This window comes from Dromaius novaehollandiae, chromosome W, assembly GCF_036370855.1.
Source record: "Dromaius novaehollandiae isolate bDroNov1 chromosome W, bDroNov1.hap1, whole genome shotgun sequence".
Classification (NCBI taxonomy): domain Eukaryota; kingdom Metazoa; phylum Chordata; class Aves; order Casuariiformes; family Dromaiidae; genus Dromaius; species Dromaius novaehollandiae.
Genome location: NC_088130.1, coordinates 14,081,434 through 14,108,747, shown reverse-complemented (window position 1 = coordinate 14,108,747; position 27,314 = coordinate 14,081,434). Strand labels below are relative to the sequence as shown.

General features: G+C 38.6%; 1 protein-coding gene across 1 annotated transcript in view; it reads left to right on the top strand.

The window, feature by feature from the left end:
- The window catches only part of LOC112981861 (structural maintenance of chromosomes protein 5), a 54,933-nt gene that overhangs the window by 10,618 nt on the left and 17,001 nt on the right, over positions 1–27,314 (top strand). The window contains exons 5-16 of the mRNA XM_026097836.2: positions 2,398–2,532; positions 3,636–3,776; positions 7,236–7,397; positions 12,363–12,434; positions 13,388–13,643; positions 15,242–15,396; positions 17,129–17,242; positions 18,403–18,497; positions 18,697–18,829; positions 20,975–21,148; positions 21,291–21,460; positions 24,525–24,648. Coding sequence (XP_025953621.2) covers positions 2,398–2,532; positions 3,636–3,776; positions 7,236–7,397; positions 12,363–12,434; positions 13,388–13,643; positions 15,242–15,396; positions 17,129–17,242; positions 18,403–18,497; positions 18,697–18,829; positions 20,975–21,148; positions 21,291–21,460; positions 24,525–24,648 — 1,731 coding nt within the window. The remainder of the gene's footprint in view (positions 1–2,397; positions 2,533–3,635; positions 3,777–7,235; positions 7,398–12,362; positions 12,435–13,387; positions 13,644–15,241; positions 15,397–17,128; positions 17,243–18,402; positions 18,498–18,696; positions 18,830–20,974; positions 21,149–21,290; positions 21,461–24,524; positions 24,649–27,314) is intronic.

Below are 27,314 nucleotides of genomic sequence, written 5' to 3'. Positions count from 1 at the left end.
GGTGAAAGAAAGAAGGAACTGTGTGACCTTATAAGGCTCGCTAATTAGGCAGTTTTGTACATGCTGTCAGTTGAGACTCGGAGGAAAGCTGCTGATGTTCCCTACGTTGTTGCTTGGGTAGCAACACTGGCAGTGGTGTCTCTCAGTCCCACTACTTCTGCTGTATTCGTAGATAACAAAAAGGAATTTCTGAAGGGGGGGGGGAGGGGGGGGGGAGAGAGGGGGGGGGAGGGGGGGGAGAGGGGGGGGAGAGGGGGGGGAGAGGGGGGGGAGAGGGGGGGGAGAGGGGGGGGGGAGAGGGGGGGGGGAGAGGGGGGGGGGAGAGGGGGAGAGGGGGAGGGGGGGAGAGGGGGAGGGGGGGAGAGGGGGAGGGGGGGAGAGGGGGGAGAGGGGGAGAGGGGGAGAGGGGGGAGAGGGGGAGAGGGGGGAGAGGGGGAGGGGGGGGAGAGGGGGAGGGGGGGGAGAGGGGGAGAGGGGGAGGGGGGGGAGGGGGGAGAGGGGGGGAGAGGGGGGAGAGGGGGGAGAGGGGGGAGAGGGGGGAGAGGGGGGAGAGGGGGGAGAGGGGGGAGAGGGGGGAGAGGGGGGAGAGGGGGGGGGAGGGGGGGAGAGGGGGGGAGGGGGGGGGAGGGGGGGAGGGGGGGGAGGGGGGGAGGGGGGGGGAGGGGGGGGGAGGGGGGGAGGGGGGGGAGGGGGGAGAGGGGGGGGAGGGGGGGGAGGGGGGGGGAGAGGGGGGAGAGGGGGGGGAGGGGGGAGAGGGGGGGGAGGGGGGGGAGAGGGGGGGGGAGAGAGGGGGGGAGAGAGGGGGGGGAGAGAGGGGGGGGAGAGAGGGGGGCGGGGAGAGAGAGAGAGAAAGAGATATCACCACCCCTGGATCCAGCGGCGTCCCGTTGGTCCTCTTCACCCTGGGTGTAAATTTTAGTGAAGCGCGTGCAGTAATTACAACTCGAGCAGGGTCCGACCCTAGGTTCCCGCTGAAAAGTTCGGAGCCAAATCAAGGCAAATTAAATAAATAAATTGTAATGACACGCGTGCAGTAGTTACAGCTCGAGTTGGGTGCCTCCGAAGAGGGACCCCGAACAAAGAAATCCCTGGGCAATTATAGCTTTTTCAAATTAAGTTTCCCACCCCTCACGCGGTAGTTCGGACCAATAGTAATTTTTAGGTCTGGGGTCTCCTGCTCCCTATTGGGTCTCATCACTGTCCCTAGGCAGGCTGTTTATCTTTACTGTTGCGGTTTCTGCTGACAGATGTGTTTTGATTCCTCGGGTTCTGCCCTTCTCTCTCAAGGCCCTGACAAACAGGTGTTGTTCCAGCAATTAGCACTGCCCCAGCAGGGACAGTAGGTGTTATCTCCCAAGGTCCTGACAAAGGGGATATAATCCAGACCCCGAGATAGTCCAGACCCCCCCCTAATCAACACTGTTTCAGCAGCGAGAGGAGGCCCTGCCCCCCAGGGTCCTGGCGCCCAAGCAGGCCTCACTTCAAAGCCTTGACATCCTCCCTCCCAGAGTGTGGGGCACAGGAATGCAGACTGCTTGTAACTTCCTTATCTTCCCAGCTGGAACCAGCTCTGAGGCCCTTTCCTTACTGGACTAAGTAAAGGTTCATTATTTTATCTAAGTGCAGCCTAAAGCTTCAGCAAATCTAGCTACTCATGCTAAGCAAGTTTTATAGAAGTTGTGCTAAGCAGCAATAATTTACAGTCCCGGTCCCAAAGTCTCTGCCCGATCGTGCCCTGGTTCGGCGCAGGCTCGGTGTGTCCCAGGTGGTCGCGGGGAGACCACTTCGGGGGTCGCAGCAGCTCAGTCCTGTTTCCGCCGGGAACAGATGGCTTGTTCGGGGTTATGGTTTGCTTGCACCTTATGTACCAAGAAATGTTTAAGGCAAAAGCTCACTCATCTGTCCGCCACACACATTACTTAATTTTTGAGTTAGTCATAGCATTTATACTGGAAAGGTGTGACCACAACAGCCTGAGAACCAACATGAGGAATACTGTGGAATAAAATCTGAAGTTATCTGAACTGAACTATCTTGTTCAGAAAAATGATAGCGAATTGAAAAACAAACAAGCAACATGCCCCCCTGCCCCCCCCCAGCTACCTCAAAAGCTGCCACCAAAGCCAAACAGCTGAGGATAAGAACAGCAAAGGTTTAAGCTTAAATTAGACCAGAACAGGTCCAACAAAACCATGTATGAAATCCCTACAAATGTTTAAGAGGGCCAGGTTGCTGCTTTATAAGGTGGTCATGCTATGCTTAACTTTCAGAGTTATCTGGCATGGAACTGTAAATCAGATGATACTGATGAGAAGTAGTTTGCTCTATTTAAATCCAGCATTGTTGTATTATGCTATTCTAATTAATACTGCATTTTTATAACTTTTTATTTTGTAGGACAAAGTTGGAGAATTTGCAAAACTGAGTAAGATTGAGTTACTTGAAGCTACTGAAAAATCTATTGGTCCTCCAGAACTGTACCAGTTTCACTGTGAACTGAAAAACTTCAGAGAAAAAGAAAGAGAACTAGAGGTAAACATGCCTATTGTAGAGACACAGAGAAGTAACTGTAGGAAAATTAGCATAATAAAATTTAATGTGAGGTCTTACGGAAGGGTATTTATTTACTAAGTGTGCAGGTAAGTTGATTTTATCCACTCATGCTCATCTTCTCTCAGATTTCATTCACTCACACACTCTCATACTCACAAGCACTAAGATGTATCTGTCCAAGTGGTCTGGACACAGATGACAAAGGATGCTTGTTGTCAGGTCCTCATTGCTTCTCTGGGATTCTTGATTGGCAATAACAAACTGTTTTCTGGATAGACCTTTTATACCCTTTATATCCATCAGCTGTTATGGGGGTGGTCCTTTGCCTCAATCTTGCTGACTTCAGCTTCCATAAATTTTGGACAAGATTGCTGCCCATTGTCTGTTTTACCTTGTTTAGAATACTACAGACAAGTTAACCAGAAAAGGCCTGGTGTATGTGATGTGCTGCAACCTTTCTCCTGGTATAAGGAGGCAGGGTCTTTCCCTGACTGTCACCTGTGCTGTGGTCTTACCAGAGCACAGCCTTTTTGATCTTGACAGAAATAACATGTTCCTCAGTTTTACTGCTGGGAGCAGTATCCTTCATTATCCGTACAAGCCACTCTTACAGTCCTTTGTTCTGCTGTTTCTTCTTGTACCTATCCACGCACATGTTTTTTCATTCATATCTACTGCCAACCTTAATATTTCTGTTACAAATCCCTACAAAATCTTTCATAAGGATTTTTGCTACTTGTGTTTAGCAGAATCAATTAAAGTTGTTTAGAAACTTCTAGATTAATGGAAGTTTGAGCTGTGGGAATAACTTCATCGTAAAATATATAAGCTTTTTTTAAAAAAGTTTTCTTCAGGTTGAGACTGCTGTTAGGTGTGCTTTGAGAGAAAGTATGTGTACTTTTCAAGTACCATAAAGGTACTTGAAAAAACTGGACATCTATTTTTAGTTGGATTGTTACCACCTAGTTACTGCTGTACTAAAACATCCTGCTTAGTTAATGTACAGGTGAGCTATGCATTATTTCTAAAAAGTGTTTTCACAGAGTAGATACTGTAAAGTATGAAAATATGTATTCTTACAGAACTTTTGCAAAGAGAAAAGTAATTCTTTGGAGAAAATGAAACAAAGGATTGAACGATACAAACAAGATGTTGAGAGATACCATGAACGCAAGCGTCATCTAGATTTAATTGAGATGCTTGAGAGGAAAAGGCCTTGGGTGGTAAGCTTTTGTTTTATTTTCAGTGTTTCTCTAATGTAACCAATTTTTCCCAAAACTTCAGTATTAGTAATGTGCCAGCAGTTTCTTTAAAAGAAACTTGACCAGAGTAGCTCGAACATCCTCAGAATTGCTTGGTGCAAACAGGACAGATCTTGGCCTAATTTTGATCAGAGGTTTTCTTGCATGTGTAGATAGACTTAAGAAGTTTCTGCCCATGTCGTAGAGCCAGCAAAATGGGCCAAAAGCAGTATTTGTTTTATTCCTTGCAGAGATAAGTGGCTTAATTTAAACTATCTCTGGCCTCTGTTTGAGAATGAAGCACCAGTTTAAGCTGATGTGTTTTTTATTACACTGAAGCAGTATGTTGTTTGCTCTGCTTGCATGCTTTATGGATTGCATGAAATACAGATATAGAAAGTTTAAAAACTTTCAGATAATACTTGCGGAAGATGCAGAAAACTTCTTTAAGGCATTCTATAGAAGTTTTGCAAATAACAAAGCCTCCTATGGGTATACAAAGATCTTTGTCCCTTGTATCTTGAAGAGCAGCTGGATTCAAGGTATGTGGCTTTACTACCTTCAAACCACTGTGCTGGCAGCACAGAGGGATAGGAGCAGCTATCAACCCCTTTGGCAGGCACACTCAATCAGGAAAAAATTGACTTTTTAGCCACTGAATCCATATGAAGAGCAGTGTATTTTGACACCTGCTTGAAGTGCCAGCTTGCAGTACAGAATCAGTATTGTGGGGTGTACCAGAAGCTACTTGCCTGTGGATACACTGTACTTGAAATCAAGAGTCATCAACGTAATCACTCTACTAGATAGAAAATATTTGACCGGACCGTTTCAGCCCCAACTGTTCCGTGATTCCGTGACCCACAGCTGCAACAAAATTTCACATTTCATCATGATCTTTAATGTACAAGACTGTTGCTGTTTCGTGGTTTGTCAAATCCTTCAGATAGATCTCTTGGTATTCTCCTATATTGCAAAATATCAGGCTCTTTCGCAAAGAAAAAAGGTATTCTTTTACTAAGTCATATTTCTTTGTCATCTGCCATTAAACCACTTAATGCTAGGAATAAACTTTTTTGATGCCTTAATATTGGGTTCACCAAAATTGAGACTAGCATGGGAATTTAGTCTTCCTTCTGAGGATCTTCCTTTTCCCCCTGTCTTCCTCAAAAGGTAGTTGCCTAGTTGTAGACCAAACATAAGTTGCTGTTTGGAATTGCCTCTGTAACAAAATGGAATTGCTAAGTGAGCCTCCAAAACAGCCAGGATGTAGATCTATAAACACTGCAGTATACAAACATAATGGAGAAAACACTTTCTACAGGCAGCCTGAAAACAGATCAACTGAAATAGGCCACTGTTTTGATGATGGTGGATTCTCTCTTGATCTTAAAGAAAAGGAGCAAGTCTAGGGCTGAAGATAGTTTAATATTTGGCCACTGTATCACTGTATAACTGTGTTTTTTCTGAACACTCTGCTGCTCTTCACTTGAGAATACCTTTATAGTCAAGTGCTATAGCCATCTGATTCTGCATGTGGAGATTTACTGTCATTAATTATCATATTCCTTATACACTATTTTAATATGTCTATATCTAGACATTATCTAGACATATCTATTTAATATGTCTTTTAAGCACTGCTTTAAATTCCATAAAATGGACCCTAGAAGTGTTTAAAAAAAAAGATTTGGACTCAAGCATTTAGAGGGCTCTTTCTGTACTTTAATGGGCCTTGCATCAAATTATCTTAATGTCATCTACAACCAATGAGCAGATTTAAGGAGCTACAAGTTTTTTGACATAGCCCTTCTTGCATAACTCTTAAAGAAGAGGGGTTTCTTGCCCCTCCAAGCCTAAGCTTTAGGTAGTGTGGTATATTATAAGGCATACTATCTTGAGGTAGTATAGAGGCATGAGGTGCTGTTCCTCAAACTGTAAATGTCTGGAAAATCATAATTTTGAAAATGCATTTTAATCAAGCTATCTCCACTCTTCTTTTCTTCCTCTTCCATTCACAATTGAGAAAAGCTTTATTAGGTGGCTTGGGTGCAAATAATTGCTGGGAGGAATGAAATGCTTCAAAAGTTCTGCAGATCCCTGGCTGAGTGGATAATTGCAAGGGTCAAGATTGTTTGCTTAAAGATTACCAAAATACATAGGTCTAGTGAAAGTCAGGTTTTCTTACAGTGTTAAAGAGATTTTCTCTATAAAAACATCATCATAACAGTTTCTAGAGAAACATCCCCATATCTGAAGAAATTATGTTCAATTGTGTGTGTTTTCTTGCTTTAACTTTGAAATATGATGCCTTATTTAGAATAGGGCTAAATTCTGAGCTTATTCTGTCAGCTAAGTAGAGGTTTAATTGCTTTACCTCTGTAGCTGTTCGTAAAGGTGGCTACTGATTGGACCCCAGGTCCATGAATTATAGCAGCTTTCTTCAAAGACTTTATGGTTTTATGGAAAAGCTACTATGAAAAAAGAATTTTGATTTAATAGCCTGAGTATTGGTGATTAATTGTGTCTGATTACAAATGGAGTGATTAAATAGCTAACTAGGGAAAAAGTGGTGGGGGATAAAGCAAAATTAGCTGATTGAGATGGAGCTTGCAAGCTATCTATCTTTTTTTGCGCTTTAAAGCTTGAAATAATCCAGGCTTATGCTCTTCAGCCTGTAACAATTGTTGAACATCAAGTTCCTTTTTTTTTTTTTCAGTCAGCTTAACACCAAAAAATTTGCCTGTTTCTCATAATGGTAGTAATGACTCTCTGAGCCTTAGCTAGTTTCTTCCAAAAACTCCTGTGTTCTTGGTGGTAGTAGTTCTTGTTCACTGCACTGCTTACCATCTTTTTCTTCTCAGGAATGCATCTCCAGTTCAGCTCCCCAGATAGTGACTTCTTTGGTATTTGTGGTGTATGGGTGGCCTTTCTTTTTTTTTTCTTTTTTTTCTGCTAAGTTTTATTCCTGTCTCTTTCTCTTTAGTTTACTTCAGGGTTGTGTCTATAACTGGCTCTGATTATCTGTTTAGCTCTTCCCTTCTCTTTCTTCTGAAGCTTTTTGTGCTTCAGGACTTCTGCATAAAAGTAGTGCTCAAACTATAGAAAGAAGGGGCTAAAGAATTAGTCTTTCCACCTTGACCCAAGATGGACTTAGAGGCAAGGTAATTGCACACAGATTGGTTGTTTCTTCTGCTACTTGAATGGCATTGTTTGAAAAGCATTAATTGTGCGTGCGGTTCATCGGGGACTAAATGATCTGTTTCTCTTCTGGTCATACTGACCAGTAACAGGAGGATTATTTAAGTCGTCACTCTAATACTAGCTTTTGAATGAGATTTTCTCCCCAAACTCATGTACAGTTAAATGAAGTGTTAGAGCAGTATCAGATCACATGGATTAGAAGATATAATCTATTATTTTGCTTGAAACTCTTGCAAGGAATATGAAAATGTTCGTCAGCAGCATGAAGAAGTGAAACAAAGTCGTGACCAGGCCAAGGAAGAACTGAAGAATCTGAAAGAAAGGCAGTCTCCAGTGACAAAAAAAATTCAAGAAATTGAAGAACATTATAAGAGTCTTGATATGAAAATCAGAGATAAGGTAGGTATTTTAAATTCCAAGTTAAAGTATTTAACATTCCAGGTGTTCTGCGTTCAGCTTTGTAAAGTTTAAAGCAATAACATTTTTCTTTCTCGTGTGCCATGATAATGTTTTTAGAAGTTGTTTTTTTGAAATACTCTTGGTTCTCACTCACTTCTTTATGTCTCTGTCCCATTAAAAGCAGTAAAACTCAAGGGATGCATTTCTTAATAAACCTTTGATAGCCACTTTAAAAATACACTCTCTTGGCATTATTAGAGCAGGCACATTTTAGAGTTTCTCTCCACAGAACCTTAAAAATCTTCAGGTACATCCTGTTACAGTTTCCCTAAATTAGATATTTATATTAAATTAATTGTGTGTTTTCATCTATTCTATTTTTTCGGGTTGTGGGCATTCAGTATCTTCTAAAAATTTAGCCAATTCAGACTGTTAGTTTAAGCTAAATTACGATTTTTTGGGGCCTAAATGCTTTCCTCTGACATTTAACCTTGTTCTATAAGTAGAGCATAATTTTTTAACAGAGAGTGATCCTCCATCAGTTGTGAATATTTTTGTAAAAGATTTAAATGATTAACCTACCTATGTCTAACAGCTTAGTATCTGTTTTTGAATAGCTGTTCTCTCTAAGGATATGGAAAATTACAATTTCTGCCTGAGACATAGAGACAGAAGTACTGTGATTCTCTACAGGATTTTAACTGTCCTGTGCTAGGCGTACTATCCAGTTAGGCTGCAGAAATCATGCCGTAGGGCACCAGCAGACAATTTGTGATGGATAACCAAAGTTAACTGGTAACATGAGAATGTTTGCTGCAGTGAGTTCTGTTTGAAGGAAACTGTGGTCAGATTGAGTGACTCGGTGTGAAGACACCTGTAGAGGAGTGCTGTCATGGAGCAGCTTGTAGAATAAAGGTCTGAATCTTTGGCAGTTAGCAGTGCAATGTGAGTTAATATACTCTCGATGTGCTTTTTGAAAAAAGATTGACTAGTAATCATGCAATATTTTACATACAAGCTGCTGCTAAAATTTCAGTCCAAATTATCTGGTTTTTTGTGCAGTTTTCTGTGAAACTGTGCTTTAGCAGATAAACCTTCTCTAATAAAAGCAGATTGTTGTTTGTACCACTGCAATTTTTGTTCAGGTGTGTGATGTAGACCAAACCAGCTGATACTGCTTACACCAGTACATTATTATTAAGAAAACTCCTTGCTAAATGGATCCTTTAAGAAGAAAACATGCAAGATTGTTTGAATTTTGTGCTCTACAGTAGCTTAAGATTTTATTATGCTATGATTCAAAATATCTAAACTTTTAAAAATTTTGCAGTTTTATTGAAGTTTTTCTTTTCTTTTTTTTTTCTTTTTGAAGAGTAAATGTGCTCCCTTAGAGGGAAGTTAACAGCTGGAAGCTTGAGATTAATTTTCATAATGCAGTAAGGGCCTTCATGCTTGTTAAGTGCTAAGCTGTGTTTTCACAGCTTGGTATTATCCTGCTAGGGTTTAATCATATCTCTCATTTTTAATTAATGTTTTACTGATATATTTTTTTAAACAGGAAGGAATTCTGCTGTGAACCACTGTTGCCACAGTTTATAGAAGTATTGGGCTATATTAATGCAAAAGTTATGTTCTGTTTGTGTGAGAAACCTAGAAAAAGTAAGCATTTTAGTTTTAACTTGCAGAGAGCATGCCCAGAATAGGTTATTTGCTAGAAAATTGTGGAAGCAAAATTGGAGGATGTGCTAGCTGATCTGCCTGAATGCTTGAATCAACATGTTTCTTTGTTGAATTCAAACTTGTGGATTAAGACTCTGATACAGTAAACATTTCCAAGGTTAACTTTATGCCAAAGTGGTGTCTAGTTTGGGCCCAGAGAATGAATTAGGTGCGTTTTCTTCTCCTGAAGAACTTGTGTAGAGTTCAAAATCTTGATATAGCGAAGAGAGACTTAAGGCAATACGCTGCATGCGTGGTTATGCCATGGATGTTTGAATTACATCAGACATGTAGGCAAGATGTTCAGGTTAATTACGTATCTTCCTTTGTTTTTTTTCTGTTAAGAGGTATCCTTAAGATAAATAAACAGCTGTCTATTAATCTAGGTAGACTCTAATAGTTCTTGATATTATTACAAATTAGTATGTTACAGGCATATCGTTACTCTCTGGACTTTTGTGCCAGTAGCTCTTTTTCGGGCATTGAAACCTGTTTCCCTCACACACACCTTTTTTTGTTGGTCTGTGAAAATGGAGTTCTTTATTGAAGGCAGAATCTGCGCTGTCTGCACTATCATGAGACAATTTTTAACCTAAGGCAAGACTTCAAGGCCTTTAAATACCATACCTTGAAATTGCCTAGATTGCCACTTCTTCAGAGGTTTTTCATTTCTTCAGATACACTGCTTGAATTTACTGGAACTTAAAAATCGATCTCGTTAGATGCAAACATCGGAGTATGTCACAGATAGTTATGCTATGACCAGCATGAGTTGATTAATGAGTGATTTTATTATGAAAGAAGTATAACTGTCATTGGCACAAAAGTTGTTTTTTAAGTCTACTTTCAGTTAGGCATTAAGTGTAAGCAGTTTAGCATTAGAAGTCCTCTCTCTTTCAGACACAGAGACCTGTAGGTAAAGCAGCTTTCTTCAGGCCCTTTGGTCCAGGCTTATATCAGTTATCAAATAACTATAAACTTGACTGCTTCTTGAGATCTTACTCTTTGCTGGAGGACATATGTGTGAGAGCAGAGATAAGCCACCTCTTCAGTATGTCTTGGTTGGGCTTTATTGGCAAAGCGCCAGGCACACTGTTACAGATTTTGGCTGGGAGGAGCCAGACTGAAGGTAAAGGCAGTATTAAATCTAGGAAGAAGTTAATGCATCCAGAGACCGTGTGGCAATTTCTGTTGTCCCTCTCTGTTTTAAAACCCTTTTAAGAATTTGGTTAGGTTAAGGAAAGCTAGTAAAACTTTGTGCTTTGGATGCTGGGGATGTTCTGAAGAAAGAGAAGTCTGCCCATTTTGCAGGAAGAGGGTGATAATGATAAGATTTCAGGAGAGAAGCCTAGAATAGTTCCCCCTGCAGGCTCCTCAAAGGCATTTGCATAGAATGGACTACTTAATGCTATTTTGAGTAGTATTTGTCAGTGTAAAACAGTGTGTTTTGGTCGTACCATCAAAACCATAAAAGCAATCCCTGTTGTTAGACTGTGTCTTGTAAGGTTGGTACATATAAATATATGATAACTGGAAAATTGAATTCCACTTCTTTCCTACTGTGCTGACTTTGAGAGCTTTCAGAATTGTTTTCTGAGCATTTTGCAGCTGAGTATTTCCCAGGAGAGACATTCCTCTTGAGAATGCCTACCTGAGGTCTTTGGAGAGAGCATCATGGAATCAATACTCTATTGCAGTCAACGGCAAGATCAAGGTGTACTGTTTCATGTTGTCATCATGCAAACAACTGCAGAGTCAGGGTCTTAAATTTGTATGCATCTTTTAGGTTGTGAGAGGGGAAAGATTCTGCATAATTTTATTATTTTCTCTACTCTTGATGCATCATAGCTTTTGCACTGTGACTCTTTGTAGGAAAAAAATTCCTTCCAGTGAAAGTCCTGTGTTTTTTTCTTTTAAGGTCTGCGCTGGAATTTAACGAAAGTGTTTCCATCCCTCTGCTGTCTTCCACTACTCTGCTTATATTATGTTTTCAGCTCTGGTGGTTCATGGAAGGAGAAACTAAACTTGTAGAGAAAGCACAGTACACTTCCACTGTGTGATCATACTCCCAAAGTGTTTATCCAGTCTGTAATTAGTAGCTTTTTATGACTAATTTTTCCAGATGAGATTCTTTTAGACTTGTTAATTTTAGCTGCACTGCAATTTAGTTCTTTTAATGTGGCAATAAGAGAGTGTAAGAAGTCTAGAGGTTGCCAAGTTCTTTTCTTCCCCTCTCACTGCACTTTCCAGGTAGCCTCTTGAGGCAGAGATTTCATAGGCCTTCCCAGCTCCTACTCATTTGCTTTCTCCATAGAGGAGGTCCTATCACAGAGACAGGTGGTAAAAAGGATGACAGGCAATGGACACAAGCTGGAAAATGGGAAGTCCTGATTAGATCGTAGGGGTTTTTTTGTTGTTGTTGTTGTTGTTTTCTTTAACCGTGAGGGTGATCATAGTGGAACAAGTTGTCCAAAGAGGTAATGAAACCTCCATCTTTGGAGGTGTTCAGCACTTGACTGGGCAAGTGTCTGGGTAGCCAGATCTAGAAAGACCTACTTTGAGCGGGATGTTGGACTGGATTAACTCCCTTCCAACCTAAATTATTCTATGATTCTGTGGAAGCTGAACAGGATAGGGAAAGAGTAGTGACATTGGTGTCTATGCATCAGCCAACAAGTTGTCATGCTCAGCTGTGTAGGCTTATAGCTCTAGCATGATGAGCCCCAGAGGTAAGATGACCTTGACAAATGCTGTTTTGGCTCTTCCTGGGCCTAGCAAGTTATACTTTTCTTTCTCTAAGATCATGGTAAAATTACAGTTTGGCTGTAAGCTTTCTGTGGTAAAGTTGGTTTGGAAAGAGAGATGAGCATTTTGAAGTTTAAGGATCTAACTGTAACACTTTTATTGAAATCAAGGGTGGAGTTATTTTCATTTCAGACTGGGTTATGAGCCTTCCTTTATCTGTCATGTCTGAGTTTGCAGATTTGTTGCTGATGTTGTGCTGTTGCAAACAGATTAAAAGCCAATATTCAGTTTTTCACAAATTTCTGAAGATGCATGTGTTACAGATACAAGTAGGATTAATAAGAAGCTGATGAGTAGGCTTTTGTCAGTAGTGAGCTGTGAAGTAAGTGCTTAGTTATGCATGTATAGAATGTCCTTAAAAATATGACTGGCTGCTTTTTACAAATATAGCTGTAACTGAATTTATACAACTGTCTAATTTAAATATGTCATTGTATGCAGGCTGCTGAAATCAAAGACACTTCTCAAAAATGTAAACAAAAGCAAGATGCTTTGGAGAAGAAAGATAAACAAGTAAGAGTCTTGATCAGTATGACTTTTTTGGTGCTTCTTTGCTAATGTATTAATTCAATACTGGCTATAGCACATGCTGCATTCAGGTAGAATGCTAATCCTTAAATTCTGTAGTGAGATAGATATATATGTTTTGTCTGCTCTTCTGTCATTGGAGAGGGAAATCTCTCTGGAGAGGCTGGAAGGGCTTTGAACCACTGCACTCCCTCTAGTACACAATGAATCTTTGCATCTTCTGGGCAAAACAGAAGTACCCTGGCAATATAATGCTTATTAGTAAAATAGGGTATTACTAAGGGGCAGGTTTATGCTCTATAAAATCATTTACCTTGATGCAATAAACTTTCAAAATAGACAGTATGTATATGTACTATGTATTTACAAGCTTTCCTTCTGGCAACTATCGTGATGGGAAAGCTACAGCCACTGTAGTGCAGTAATGCACTCAGCATTAAACATTCCCTCAGATATTTTATGTGAGAGGCTAGAGTTGTTCTTCCGTTAACTGAGAGTATGCATCCAGCGTTTTTTTAAAAATGCAGTGCAAAAAGGTGCTGCAAAACTGAGTTACTGATCTTCGCCTGAGTACTCGGTCAAGAAATGTCAGAGTTAAACACAAGGGGGCAGAGTTAAAGTTACACATTCTGTTTTGCGTTTCAGGTTGTATGCCGTCTTAGACTAACTTTGAAATGCGTTAAAGGAGTTCTTAAGCTTCTGGTTATGTAAAAATAAAGGAACTTTAAAAAACAGAGTTAAAGGCTTGATTGTAGTTTTACTTAAACAGTCTAAATCTTAACAAAATCTTGTCAGTTCTTAAACTGTCACTAGAACAGCCTCTTACAGTTTTAATGCACAGCTACATCAGCATTTAATACCTATTTCATTGATGTCTTAGTTCTCTTAAGTTTTGTATACTAAACTCCTTTAATGTTGGAAATATTCAACATTCTTAGATTGAAGAGATTAATCAAGCTTTGAGAATGAAAAAAGATGAAGAAATGGACAGACAGAAAAAAATACGCAACACTCGTAAGATGATAGAGGACTGGCAGAATGAGCTCAACACAATGGGTGTCTGTGAGAATCTTCAGCCGCAAATTGATGCTGTTAACACTGAGCTGAAACGTTTGCAAGAAGAAAGGGCAAATATTGATAGTGATGTTAGTGATCTAAGAACAGAGAAAATTAACCAAGAGAGGGACAAGAAAAGTAAGTCTCTTGTTGTTTGTTTCTTTGTTTTAAACCATTCTTACAGAACCTACCTGCTGTCCTGCTGTGGTGAAATAATTTCTGAAATGGTTACTGCAAGCCTCATAATTATATTTATCTTAAATGTATAGCGGTTTTCTTTGCTGTTATCAGTTTTATTAAAAGGAACATAAATAGCTTAGTGAGTAAGGAGACTGCTTTGCCAATTGCATTTTTTCTATGATTAAATGAAGCTGGATTCTTGTTAGCAGGAGGCAGAAGAGTGAAGCCAGTGCAGTTACTTTTGAAGATACGGTGTTTAAAATGATCTTTTCAGCAGGACATTAGCAACTCTTCCTCCTTTTGTCCTTTTTAGGTGAACTTCAGCTAACCTTAATTATGTTACATTCCTTTGTGTTAGCCTAGGATTTCTCTCTTTTTTTCTTTTTTTTCTTTTTTTTCTTTTTTTCTTTTTTTCTTTTTTTCTTTTTTTTCTTTTTTTTCTTTTTTTCTTTTTTTCTTTTTTTCTTTTTTTCTTTTTTTCTTTTTTTCTTTTTTTCTTTTTTTCTTTTTTTCTTTTTTTCTTTTTTTCTTTTTTCTTTTTTTCTTTTTTTCTTTTTTTCTTTTTTCTTTTTTCTTTTTTCTTTTTTCTTTTTTTCTTTTCTTTTTTTTCTTTTTTTTCTTTTTTCTTTTTTTTCTTTTTTTTCTTTTTTTCTTTTTTTTCTTTTTTTCTTTTTTTCTTTTTTTCTTTTTTCTTTTTTTCTTTTTTTCTTTTTTTCTTTTTTCTTTTTTCTTTTTTTCTTTTTTTCTTTTTTTTCTTTTTTTTTCTTTTTTTTCTTTTTTTTCTTTTTTTCTTTTTTTTCTTTTTTTTTCTTTTTTTTCTTTTTTTTTCTTTTTTTTTCTTTTCTTTTTTTTTTTCAAGAAACAAAATAAAAAATGATAGCTTAGTGGGTTTTTGTGTGTTGTACTTGTTTCTTGATGAATGCACATGCCCGTCTGTCTGGCACTTAATGTGTCATAGAGTCCAAACACCTTTAAGATGTCTGCTTGAGTGTATGTCTGATGTACCTCAAGAAGAAACTGAAGTATAGAAAGACCAAGTGACTTGCTTAGAGAGGAAAGATTATATATTTTTTTCTGAACGGGTAGAAAGTGTTTAATTTCCTTTCTCCTGAGTAGCAAATCCTTTCTTGCCCAGTCTGCCGTTGCACCTTCATATTTCTGCAAACATGAAATAAACCCCAGAAATTTCCTACTGTACTCACTGCCTCTTTCCTCTAGGGGCATTTTTGGTTTTAAATATAAAGGTAGAACCAGGTTTGAAGAGAGATGCTTCTAGGACTAAATGTATATGATCTTTACTATAAATAAGTACTGTACCACCACATTTGGTTATGCTTTGAGTAAAGCTTCATTTTATTCTAGTATTTAAGCTTTGATTAGTTCTTAAGATTGCTTTAGAATAAGTGGTATCTTGATTGTGGGAAGATAAACTCTTAATTCTTATAATCTCCTATTAACCTTATTGATGGAGTAGTGTAGTCACTAAATACTGGAAAATGCTAACTATATTGTGCATTTACTATGGACTCTGTTTAAGAAACTGTCTTAAATTACAGGAATAACTGATTGCATTGTAGAACTTGATAATGTAATGAATATGAAGGAAGAGAAGCTTAAAGGGAGATTCCGAGACACACACTCTGCTCTTATGTGGCTAAGAAAGAACACAGACAAGTTTAAAAAAAATGTTTGTGAACCCATGATGCTTGCAGTAAGAAAATTTACTTGTATACATACTAACCAGTTAATATGTGTAATTTCTTTTTCTTTATGCTTTTCAAGAGTGTCTGCTACATATTTTAAAATTAGCTGCCAATTACATACAGTATACATTAGCATACTGAACTATTTTTAATTGCAGTTCTGTAAGCAATGTATTAACACACAACATTGAGTAAGATGGGGTGGGTTTTTCCCCCTCCAGTGAGCTGTCCTTTCTCAAGGTGCCCATTGCAGATTTCCTCTAAGGTACATCCCATTACTGAGGCTTAAGTGGCTTCTTAAAAAAGCAGTGGTAGTTGCAGTTGAACTCCCCCCTCTTAGCACCAGCTGCTCAGCAGAGGTTACAAGATGTCACTGCGATCCCCAGGTGTTTTTGTAGCTTGCTTTGCACAACTAGCTCCAGGCACAGAAACACTTAACAAAACGAAGCAAAGGATAGATTTTTTGTTTTGTTTTGTTTTGACAGTCTTTGTACTCTCTGAGAACAGCAGGACTAAATTTTCAGAGACTAATGGTTTTCTAGAGCATTCTTCCACTGTTATCCCAGCCACATATGAACTGTCCTCCATATGATGTGAAGAGGAGGAAGAACTCTAGTGTGCTTCTCCTCTTCCTTTTCAGAATTGCAAGCTTATTTTACTAGTGTATTTTGAGAATTTAAATTTATTGAACGTTGAGAATTATATACCGATTCCTATGCTTTGTAGGAATGCCGTATGTATTCTGCTGCATGCAGAATTTGTGTTCTACAGCTGTATATGCTGTAGAAGCATTCAAAATAGCTTTTAGTTAGTCAGTGTAAAATACAAAGTATTTCCTCTTATTACCAGGATTTCCCATTTCTTCCTGAAAGACCGCATCAAGTTAATTATACAAATACCTTTGTCTGATGGCCTTTGCTTTTACTTTTAGGCCTCGTTAACCTCTGTAACATCCACAGATGTCTGAATTTGTTTTCTATGATATGATGTAAATTAGTCTCATTTATTTATAAATTCCAGTTTTAGAAGTGTGAGTAAGTGCATCCAGCCTTTGGCTAACTCTAGGTTATTAAATTGTGCAGTTCTGTGTAATTTTATCTTCATACTTCACAGATAGAGACATAATACAAGTCAGCTACTGTATTTTAACATTTTATTCAGATATGAAATCTTCATCCATCTTAAATTGTGGATCTTTCTTAAGAATTAAAAGAGAATTCAGTCTGGCTGTGTTGTTCCAGGGCTCCACAATTCTGTATTCATATTTGTTGGTATTCACTGTGTCCAAGTCAAAGGGAACTACATGTGAAAGCTTCAGAAATGTGGAGTTTTCTATATTTCTATATAGTCTAGTTGTTTCTAAGCAGTGAGATAGGCTTAGTAGCGCAGGAGCACAGCCAGTAGAGATGAGATGGTGGCAGTTGCAATTATAAGGCTAGGACAGAGGAAAAGGAGGAGGTTACATGGCGGAGACAGTGGTAGCTCCAGGAACGCTGAGAAACATATGGATGGCTAAAAAGTGAGCACAGTGAGGTGTGAGATATTGCTGGTTTCCTCCAGAGAAGACTGGTTGCAAAATAGTTGGGAATATGTCTTTAAAGACATTTAAACTTTGTCTTTGTTTTCATTAAACATAGGTCTGGATGTCATCTGACTGCTTAAAATGTTGGGGGGGTTAAGTACAATCGTATCAAATCAGGCTCCCTTCATTACCTTTCTTTATCTTTTTTAAATGAGCAGATCAACATGAAAGACAACAGACATGCTAAATATGTTGAAAATCACATTTCTTCAAATGACATGAGGGCTTTCGTTTTTGAGAGCCAGGAAGATATGGAAATGTTTCTTCTTGAGGCAAGTAGTCACAGATTTTAAAAACTGATTAAAACTGGTATAGGAGCCCTATAGTTTGGGGTCTATGTTTACTAAGTAACTTTGTTTTTAATAGGTTTTCTAGATAAGATCAGCATAATAGCTAATACAAGGTAGTCAAAGGCTTTCTTCTGCTTTAATTATAAGCAAGATTTTTCAAAGTTTAGACCAACTGGAGGCATCAGAAATACGAGGAATAATTTTCATTTTAGAAATACTTTTGTCTGGCTTGACAAGGCAACAATTGCTGAGGAGAAAATACTTTGCATAAAAAAATGACAAACCCAGGAAACTGCTAATTAAGTACCAAGCATTTCCAGTGCCTTCTGACTAAAGAGAGGAGAGGACATCTTTCGTGAGAAGACAGTGGTCCAAGCAGGAAATCAGGATTGTTTTTTCCTAATGCTGCTCTTTCCTGGAGTGATGAGGAAGTGCAGATTATTCCCTTTGACAGACAGAGAGATGACTTAGAGGAAGAAAGCTACAAGATACAGCATTAGCTGTCATAGCACTTCCCAAATGCTATCCACAGGAATAGTGTAATTAATGACAAACTATTCTGCATTCTTCAAAGACCTATCTGCCCTTCACAAAAGCTAGTCATAATTATGTAAGTGAACCATAGTGTTGTAATCTGAGGTTTTGGGGGCTCATCTTGCCTCCATTATTGTGGAACCCAGTGCAAGGCTGCTTTAAAAGGCCAAACTGATCTGTCATGTGTATCTTCCATTTTTTCTGCCTCTGTAGCTACTGATCTGCTGGTTTTTGTGCAGACTGACCATACAGCCTGAAAGAGAGAGGGCTTCCTTATTACATCCACTCAGATTAGCATCCAGTTTAGCTACTTATATTGAGCACCAGGCTGCGGATTTCTTTGACTTGCTTTTATTTTTACTAACATACAGTATTTTCATGTATCAATATTAGCTGAGGTTGGCTTTCAGAGAACTCGGTTGTATCTGAACCAGCTTGGATTTTTGTGACTTCTCGTATGGCTTAAATCAGTTTAAAATAAATTATGATTCTATGGAATGCCTCTTCAATAAGTATTTTATTTTCATGTAGTGATTTCTTTTCTACTCTTTTTTCTCTCTCTCTTTTTTTTTTTTTTAACCAAATTATCTAATGTAATCTATATTTAGATGCGCGATCATCGGAAGCTAAAAGTGAATGCTGTGTGTGCGCCTGCTGAATCATGTGCTGAAAACATACCTTCAAGACCTATTGAAGAATTACAGTACGTACCAGATTACTCAGTGGGGAGTGGTTTTAAGTATAATACTTTGTTGTCACTGCTATGTATTAGGATTTTTTTTGCAAATCAAATTATTACTAATTCAGTTCAGGATTAGTGGGATTTTTTCGACCCTTCAGTAACTTCAGCTTCCTTGTCTACCAAGTTTTATTTGTGATACTCACTTTTTTCTCCTCTTTAGCCAATACGGATTTTTCTCGTATTTACGAGAGTTATTTGATGCTCCTCGTCCTGTGATGAGTTATCTTTGCTCCCAGTATCGTGTTCATGATGTCCCTGTGGGAACAGAGAAGACCAAAAACATGATTGAAAGGGTGAGATGTCCTAAATAGCACAGACACACCTATGGTCTAGAGTTTTGTTTAGGAAATTCTTTGGCAAGGTAACATGGAGAGAGCAAAAAATTAGGGCCTTTTATTTGCATTTTTGAAATGAGAACAGTTCGTTATACACAAACGTTTTACAAGACATCTTAACAAATCCAGCCAATCTAATGCAGTGCTTCACAGGAAATTAAATATTTCTTTGATCTGCATGCACTCCAAGTCAATCATATGAAGTTGCTTTATTATAATAAAAGCGCCGGGCATGTTTTATAGCTTGGATGTTTTAAAGTGCCTGAAATATTCTGGGCAAAGTTCTAATAAAACAATTAATAGTATACGACAGTGCCAACCTGAAAAACTGGAAAAGAATATTTTCTGGACAAGGGGAAGAAACTCCAGATTTTTTTCCTGTCCTTTTTTTCTGTGTAGTGTTTAGAGCAACAATTACAGAGGTTTTTTTTCTGCATAAGATGTTCCATTTCTGACCAATTCTGCTGTATAACTTCAGTCATGAGTTGATGTGATAAATACTATATAAAAACTTTTGAATTCTTAGAAACAGGCTAAGAGCTCCCAGTAGGTACCCTGCTTTCTCCTGGACTCTTGAGAGCTAGTCATCGCTGGGTTACAGTGGGTGATGTGCATGACAGATTTCAACTTAAATCCTTATTCACCTCTCTGTCTATACTGGACAGCTGCTGTCTATCTTGCACAGAGAGTGAACTCTCCCAAGTGGAAGAGGGCTCTCTGAGAAGAACATGAGCTGTGTTTTTGAGAAACTTAGGGGACTGGATCTTGATATAGAGAGCAATTCCTGTTTTATTGGGCTGTTCCTCCTTCTTGCCTTCTCTATTTCTCATGCTCTAAGAATGAGGAAGAGCAAACTAAAACTGGAGAGAGTCCTAGATGAAAATGCTTTTCTTTTTGGGAGGAAAAAGCCAATCTAAGCATTTTTCTCTTAGAACTGCGATTCTTTCAGCACTTTCTGTTTATCACATGATAAAGCAGAAACCTGTATAGGTCTTCGAGTTATATTTTGTGGACCATTCAAAAGTACTCCTTAGACACCCCATTCTTTTCAGAGCTCAGTGGGCAGCAAGTAGAAAATCACTGATCTAGAGGAAAGATAAACCCCTATTCTGAATGTTTTGGGCATGGCACTTTCTCAGTGCAGTTGTGTGAATTTTTTTCTTTTAGCTTTTATTACTTTTCGTTGAAGAATGCATTGTTTGCAACATTTTGTTTCAAACCTGTCAAAGAAAGCTTCAGCTTAATGGAGAGCTGTTTTCATAAAGCTGAGCATGTGGAAAGAGGCCTGGGATGGAAATGTCCTCAACCTCAGTGTGAGCTGTAGAGCAAAGTAAAAGCCATTAAACACAACTTTCAGTGTCCAGGAACCAAATCAGCAGAGTATTGCTGGTGCTGGGTAGATAATCTGAAAAAAAGTCATTAATCAAATTTGCTTTGTCTTATGAAGTCTTTTTACTCTTCCCGATTTAATGAAGAGTTTACATCCTTCTGAAGTACTGCAGTACTTTGGATTATGACAAATGTTTTGTTATTTATAATATTTAAAATAGTTTTAAAGTAGTAAGTAAAATATTTTATACTTCATACTTTTTCCTGCAGATACAGTTGCTTAAACAAAGTTTATGCTTTACAGCTTACCTTACAGTTTAATGTATTCATTTTTTAAGTACTTTCGGTTCTTCTGTACACAGGCTACCTTTGCGTGTCATACATCTATACCCAGTATAATTCTTGTTCATGATGCAATACACATTAGTAGGTCTTACCAAGGCCTATATCTGTAATATTCTTAAAGAAAACAGTAAAACCCTATGATAGGGTTAGAAGTAACTCATTCATCAGAGTAATCAGAAGCTGTTTAATTGTTTATGGTAATATATTCTGTAGGACAGTATCTTAACAGTTTTTTGGTGACTGACCTAAATTACAAGTATAGTGATGCATTAAACTTTTCATCAGCTTTTTGCAAAGGCATGTTAGCAAATCAGAAACTTATGTAAGCTTAAATTCTTTACTCTGGATTGCAACTAGTTTATTTCCTGTTCTGAAAAGCATTGCCTTAAGTAAGGCTTTTGTCAGATGAATGTTTTGTTTGTTTTTTAGGTCATACAAGAAACCAAATTTAAACAAATCTACGCAGCAGAAGAAAAATATATTGTTAAAGTATCTGCTTATACAAACCAAACTCTCTCTAGCAACACATCCCTGAGGGCAGCACAGTTTCTCACTATTTCAGTGGATACAGATGAAAGAAGACAGTTGGAAAGCCAGCAACAGGTAGAACTTTATTCTAGTGTTGTGTATGATATGAACTACTACCAACTTTACTGCCCAATAAACACAGACTGTTTGCATGTGTTAGGATGGTATCAATATAGTAAGAATGCTAATGGTGTGTTTTCTAACTCTTTCATTTCAGGAAATTAATAGTACTCTAAAGTCATTGGATATTCAGTTGACTACATTGTTTGAAAGGCAGAAACATCTAGAACGAAGAGACAATGAACTCAGGCAACAGAAGAAGGAGCTTTTAGAGAGAGGAAACAAAAGAAGACAGTTGGAATCAAAAATTGCTGTGAAGCATGACAGGTAGGATTTTGGACAAACCATATTGTATATGAGACAAGAACAGTTTTAATAACAAATGTGTATTGGCTTCCTCCTGCTGTGGTGTGCTTTTACTCTTATTCAGTAAGCAGTAGTTGAGCTTCAGATATATGTGATGATCAAGATAAAGAGGATGTTTAGAAATTGAGAAACCATGCAACAACATCCTAGACAGATTACTGTAATAATCATAGAACTCCAGTGAGACATCACTGCATTCATTTACTTAGATATTACTATAGTCTTTTGTCTTCATATCACATATCTAAATGACACCATAAAGTGCATAAACAGTACTAAGAAAGAAAGCTGGACACTGACTATCCACAGTACTTAAGTGTTACCTTCTTTTCTGGCTTTGTGGTGCTCTGCCATTAGTTCTTCTGTTACTACTTTGTCAGGAGGCAAGGCCTCAGCATGATGCAAGAGACACCTCACTTCAGATCACACTCTCAAAAGGTGATATGGATAGACACCCCCAGGCATCACTCCCTCCACCCTATATGATTCTCCAGCACTGTCCCAGCAGACTGTACCCTCAAGCACTCCTATATGTTCTTGTTGTGCACTTGTTTTTGTTCTGTAAAAACATGATGATGGTCCTTGCATGCACAGCTCTTGCGTTACTTCTGGGGTATAAAAAAAAAAAAAGGGAAAGAATCCCCCCCCCCCCCCCAAAAAAAAAAAAAAGCCCTAGTGCTGTAGGAATTACAAGAAGGCAGTTTGCTGTGAAGAGAGGTAGCCTCAAACAGTGTGGATGGCAAGCTTAGCCTCAAAGCCTATTGCTTGCTTTGTGGTCTCTTAGGGATATAAATATACTTGTTCTTGGTGTTGTTGCATTGTTTTACAAGAATACTGTTTGAAGGCGGGAGAGAGATGGACCCTCTACCTAAACTACCTCAATATTGATTAAGTCTTCCACCTGAAAGACATGATTCCATTCTTTTTAATTTTGAAGCAAGGGAAAGAATGCTGACACAATTACAGAGAAGGCTCTTACGAGCTGTGTTGTATAATGTGGATGTTTTTCTTTAGACATAGAAAAGAAATAAATACTCCTTGCAGTGAGTATAACTGTTCTTAGACATAATACGTTTCTATTTCATATATCAGAATTTCTTAATAAAGCTGGACATAATTTTGAAGTTAATATTCAATGACAGAATCACTTGGGTTGGAAGGGACTTCAGGAGCTTTTCAGTCCAACCACCTGCTCAAAGCAAGGTGAACACTGAATTCAGACCAGGTTGCTCAGGGCTTTATCCTGTCTCATTTTGAAAACCTCTGTGGAGACTGCACAGCCTCTTTGGACAACCTGTTCTACTGCTTAACTGTCCTCATGGGAGAAAAAGTGTCTCTAGACATCTAGTTTGGACCTGTCTTGTTTCCACTTATGCTCGTTGTCTCTCATCCTTCTACCATGCACCTCTTTAAGGAGCCTGGCTCTATTCTATCAATGACTTCCTCATGGATATTTGGGGGGGTTGCTATTAGGTTGGCCCCTTTAAGCCACCTCTTCTCCACGCTGAACAAGCTGAGCTCTCTCAGCTTCTCCTCACAGGACCTGTGCTCCAGCCTTCCACCGTCTTGGTGGCCCATCGCTGAACTTGCTCCAGTTTTTAAGCATCTACTAATGTATTTGGCGAGGGGCAAAATGGACTCAGTATCTAGATGCAGTCTAATGAGTGTGAAGCAGAGGGGATAATCACTTTCCTCAACCTGCTGGCTGTGCTTCTGTTCATACAACCCAGGTTGCTCTTGGTGCTTGTCACTGCCAGGGCACACTGCTGGCTCCTGTTCAGCTTGCTCCCCACCAAGATCCCAGGTCCTTCCTGGCAGAACTGCTCCCCAACCAGTCTGTCCCCAGCCTGTATCATTGCCAGGGGCTCTTCCTTTGCAACGGAAGCGCTCTGCATTTCTTCTGCATTTGTCCTTGCTGAATTTCATCAAGTTCCTGGTGACTCATTCCTCTCACCTGACCAAATGCCTCTGAATGGCAACCTAAATGGTCCCACAATTTGGTGTCAAGTACAGACTTAAGGAGAGTACCCTTCATCCCCTCCTCTAGGTTACTCACTGACAGAGATGTTGAACAGGTCTCAGGATAGACCCCTGGGGCATCCCACTTGATGCTGGCCTCCAGGCACAGTACAGCCCATTAATGATAACTCTCTGAACACAATGCTCAAACCAGTCTTTTACCCATTTAGTTGTCAGCCCATCCAGATTGTAGCATGTGAACTTGGATGCAAGAATATTGTAGGAGAATATGTCAAAACCTTGCTAAAATTGAGGTAAATAACATATGCTGTCCATCCACAAGTCCAGATGTTTTATCATAAAAGGCAATCAGGTTGGTCAGGCATGATTTACTCTTGGTAAATCCTTGCTGACTGTTCCTGATCAGCTCTCCCTCAGGTGCCTAGAAATGTTTTCCAGGGGGACTTGCTCCATAATTTTCCCAGGGATTGAAGTGAGGCTGACTGGTCTGTAGTTTCCTGGATTATGCTTTTGGCCTTTTTTGAAGATCTCCAAATGCTTTGCATCTCCCTGAAGAGCACAATTATTTAACTTGAAGTTCTCCGTAATTATATGCATTTGAGATTTAAAATGAGTGAAAATTCTAGTTTTCTGCAGCGAGCAGTAGCTAAGAACACAGTTATTTCTTACTAATATATATAGCAAGAATTAAGCAAACCTCCTTAACTCTGCCATGTTGTATTGTTTCAAGGAGGTAGAAAAAGAAGAAAAATGCCACCTTTGCACTGATTTGTTTTTTAAAAATCTGAAATTAACAAAAGTAAGGTATTGTGGTTGCTGAGTGGCCACACTTGGCCAAAACTTGGTTTTCTTTAGTTATGCTTTTTTTGTTTTCTGAATTTCATAGATTTAAAATGCATTTCTCTAATATGTCTGAAATGTTTTAAAATGAAAATTCCACTTCTTGCTAGTTGATGGTTCATCACAAATGAGATTAAGAATTTTGGTATTTCTGTAATCTCTTTTTTTTAAGTCGGGATTAACAATATATTGGTTCTTCCTGTAGTTTAAGACAGATGGAACAAGATGATATCAATCTAGAAGAGGAGTCTCAACAAGCGAATATGAAGATCAAAGAAATAAATGTCCAAAAAGCAAGGCTTGTTACAGAATTAATGCATCTCATAAAGGTATGGGTTTTTTTGTTTGTTTTGATAAGTGTTCCCTTGTTGTGAAAAGACCAATTCTTGTAACATAACTAGGAGGCGTGCAAAATTTAGCTATGTTAATGTAAATATTAATGAGCTGACTTGCTTGAAGATACACTTCTTTAAAAGCCTTTTCGAACTTGTTCATCTGTTGTTAATTCAATTTGTATAGTATTTGTTTCCTTTGATTTACGCTTTCACTCATTGAAGTCTTCTGGTCCATGGAGTGATCCAGTAAATACAAGTGTGAACTGTGTAACTATTTCAATCTGTACATTTTCAGAATACTTCATATTTCTGTACACCCTTACTTCCTCTTGGTTCATCATCTCCATTTCTTTGCTTCTATTAAAAAAAGATGGGAAAAGGACTCAGGTCTTAGGCTCCAGCATCATGAGTGACATTGTTATATATATGTTTGTATATCTGTCTGTCTGTCTATCTGTTTGTATATCTATCTATCTTTTTTAACTCAACCTCCACTGCCCCCACTGCCAAAAAATACAAATAAAAAACAACTCTGGATTTCAGTTATTGGTTTGGCTTTAACTGTAAGCCGTTATAATGGGAATTCACCACGAGGTGAATTATCTTAGTTTGTATTCTCAATAACTAAGGAACAAGAGACAATTACTTTTAGTTTCAGTGGATTCTGCTTGTGCTTTTGTGCTCAGCAAGAAATGGTGCTGTTCTTGCAACCACTTTGAGCCCGTATGTTATTTCCTTGCCATGCGTTACTAGCATGTTGCAATGTTTTCTAGCTTATCACCTGGAAAGAGTTGAGTATGGCCTTTGACATGAGACTGATTTCAGTACACTGAGTTGCTATTATTTAAAAAAAACGTTTATTCCAAATGGGTGTGCTGTTATGGTGTGTTGATAGACATGGACAGCAATACTTGGAGTGTTTCAGAGATTGCCTTTTGGTCAGCTAGCCAGAGCCACTTTGAAAATGCCAAAGAATGGCAGAAGATGCCTGACATGTTAAAACAGTTGCTTAGACTTCTAGATTACTGTACAGAACTTGTTGTGCAAGTAATACACTGCTAAGTAACTACTTTTGAAATTTATACAAATACTCTGTATTTAATGTGGGAATTTCTAGAATATGTTTTAACTTTCATACTGGGTGCCCATTTCCCAGTATGTACTGGGAACTGTCTGGGCATGTTGCTGTTGTAAAGTGCAACCAAAGTCATTTACTGACTATTGTACAACCTGTCTGAAACAGTATTTTAATCGCTTCTTTACTCTGTGTAGGAAACTGGATCTGAGACATACTGTGTACTGCTCGGCACGTCAGGAGGGGTGTGTGTGGGGATAACTGGTATTTGCCTGAAATAGTTATTGATTACAAAAGGATTTTCTTTTGGTTGTGCATCAGCTTAATTTTGATGCTTTGTGTGCTGTAGGAAATAGATGCTAGTACATGCTGAAGAAACCAAAATGGTCTGATTCAAGAAAGGTGTTTCATTATCAAAATAATCGAAACGCTGACATTTTTGTTCCTCCCCAAACCAAACTTCATGAATGCTTTGAAGTTTATGGGAGTCTTTCTGCTTTCTTCAAAAGGCTTTTGTAGTTATATTAGTTATAGGCTAAAATGACAAAAACTTACCCCGTCATATAGTTAGGGTATACTCACTTCTGCCACAGAAGGAAACCTAAAACACGTATGGGATTTTTGTGTGTTTGCATGGTAAAAATGTGGCCTGCTACTTTTCTAATAAGTTCTGGGGCTTGCGTGGGACAAATAGTCACCTTATATAAAGACACTAGAGGGCATACACCTGCATGTATATTTACATGCAGAACTCTCTTGTCTCTACTGTATCCAGAGAAGGGAGCCTGTGTTTTCTTTATGAATGTTCGAGATACAAATATGTATGGCAGGGTGTACCTGGCACACACGAATTCTTTACAGTCAGTTGATAGAAACAGAGTTGTTCCACCATTTCAAATTCTGGCAGAGCTTTTGCTTGTAGTTCTTTTTGTGCTGTTGTATGTGAATAGTCTTTTAGCTTCTTCCATTTTTCATCTCCTTTCATTAAGACTTTCTTCTCATTTGGCTTTTCTTTTTTTCAAACTACTAAGTGGGTTGGAAACTATGCAACTTACGTTTGTGTCCTAGTTCATTCTGGACTTTATTTGGGTGTTCTTTCATGTCTCTTCCAAAGAGGAGAGAAAGTTGAAATAATGGAAACTTTGTGTTAAAATGAGAAATGAAGAAGATCTCAGACCTTGACTCACTGGTGTGGTCAAATGCTAACACTCTCAAAACTTCATCCTGTACATCCACTAAGTGTGCAGCTGGGACATTGTGCTCTGTCTCCTTAAGAGAGGAGATTCTTTTGTATTTTTATGTTTATCATAAGAAAAACAGTGAACCAGTCTTCTCATTGCTTCACACTTCTAGAGTTGAAGCTATCCTTCTCACACTACAGAATATATTGATGATTTTTGGGTCCCTGAGGCTGACTCGTTTAAAGAAGCAGTGATTTCTGTGTCAAAGTTGTCAGACCAGATTGTGGGGTTCACTAAAGCCTGTTACAAGGCTCCAAAATGAAAGCTGCTTCTGTTGTCTTAATTTGTTCAAGTTGTATTAAGACATGAGAGTACATCTGCCAAGTGATTACTGCATTAGCAGA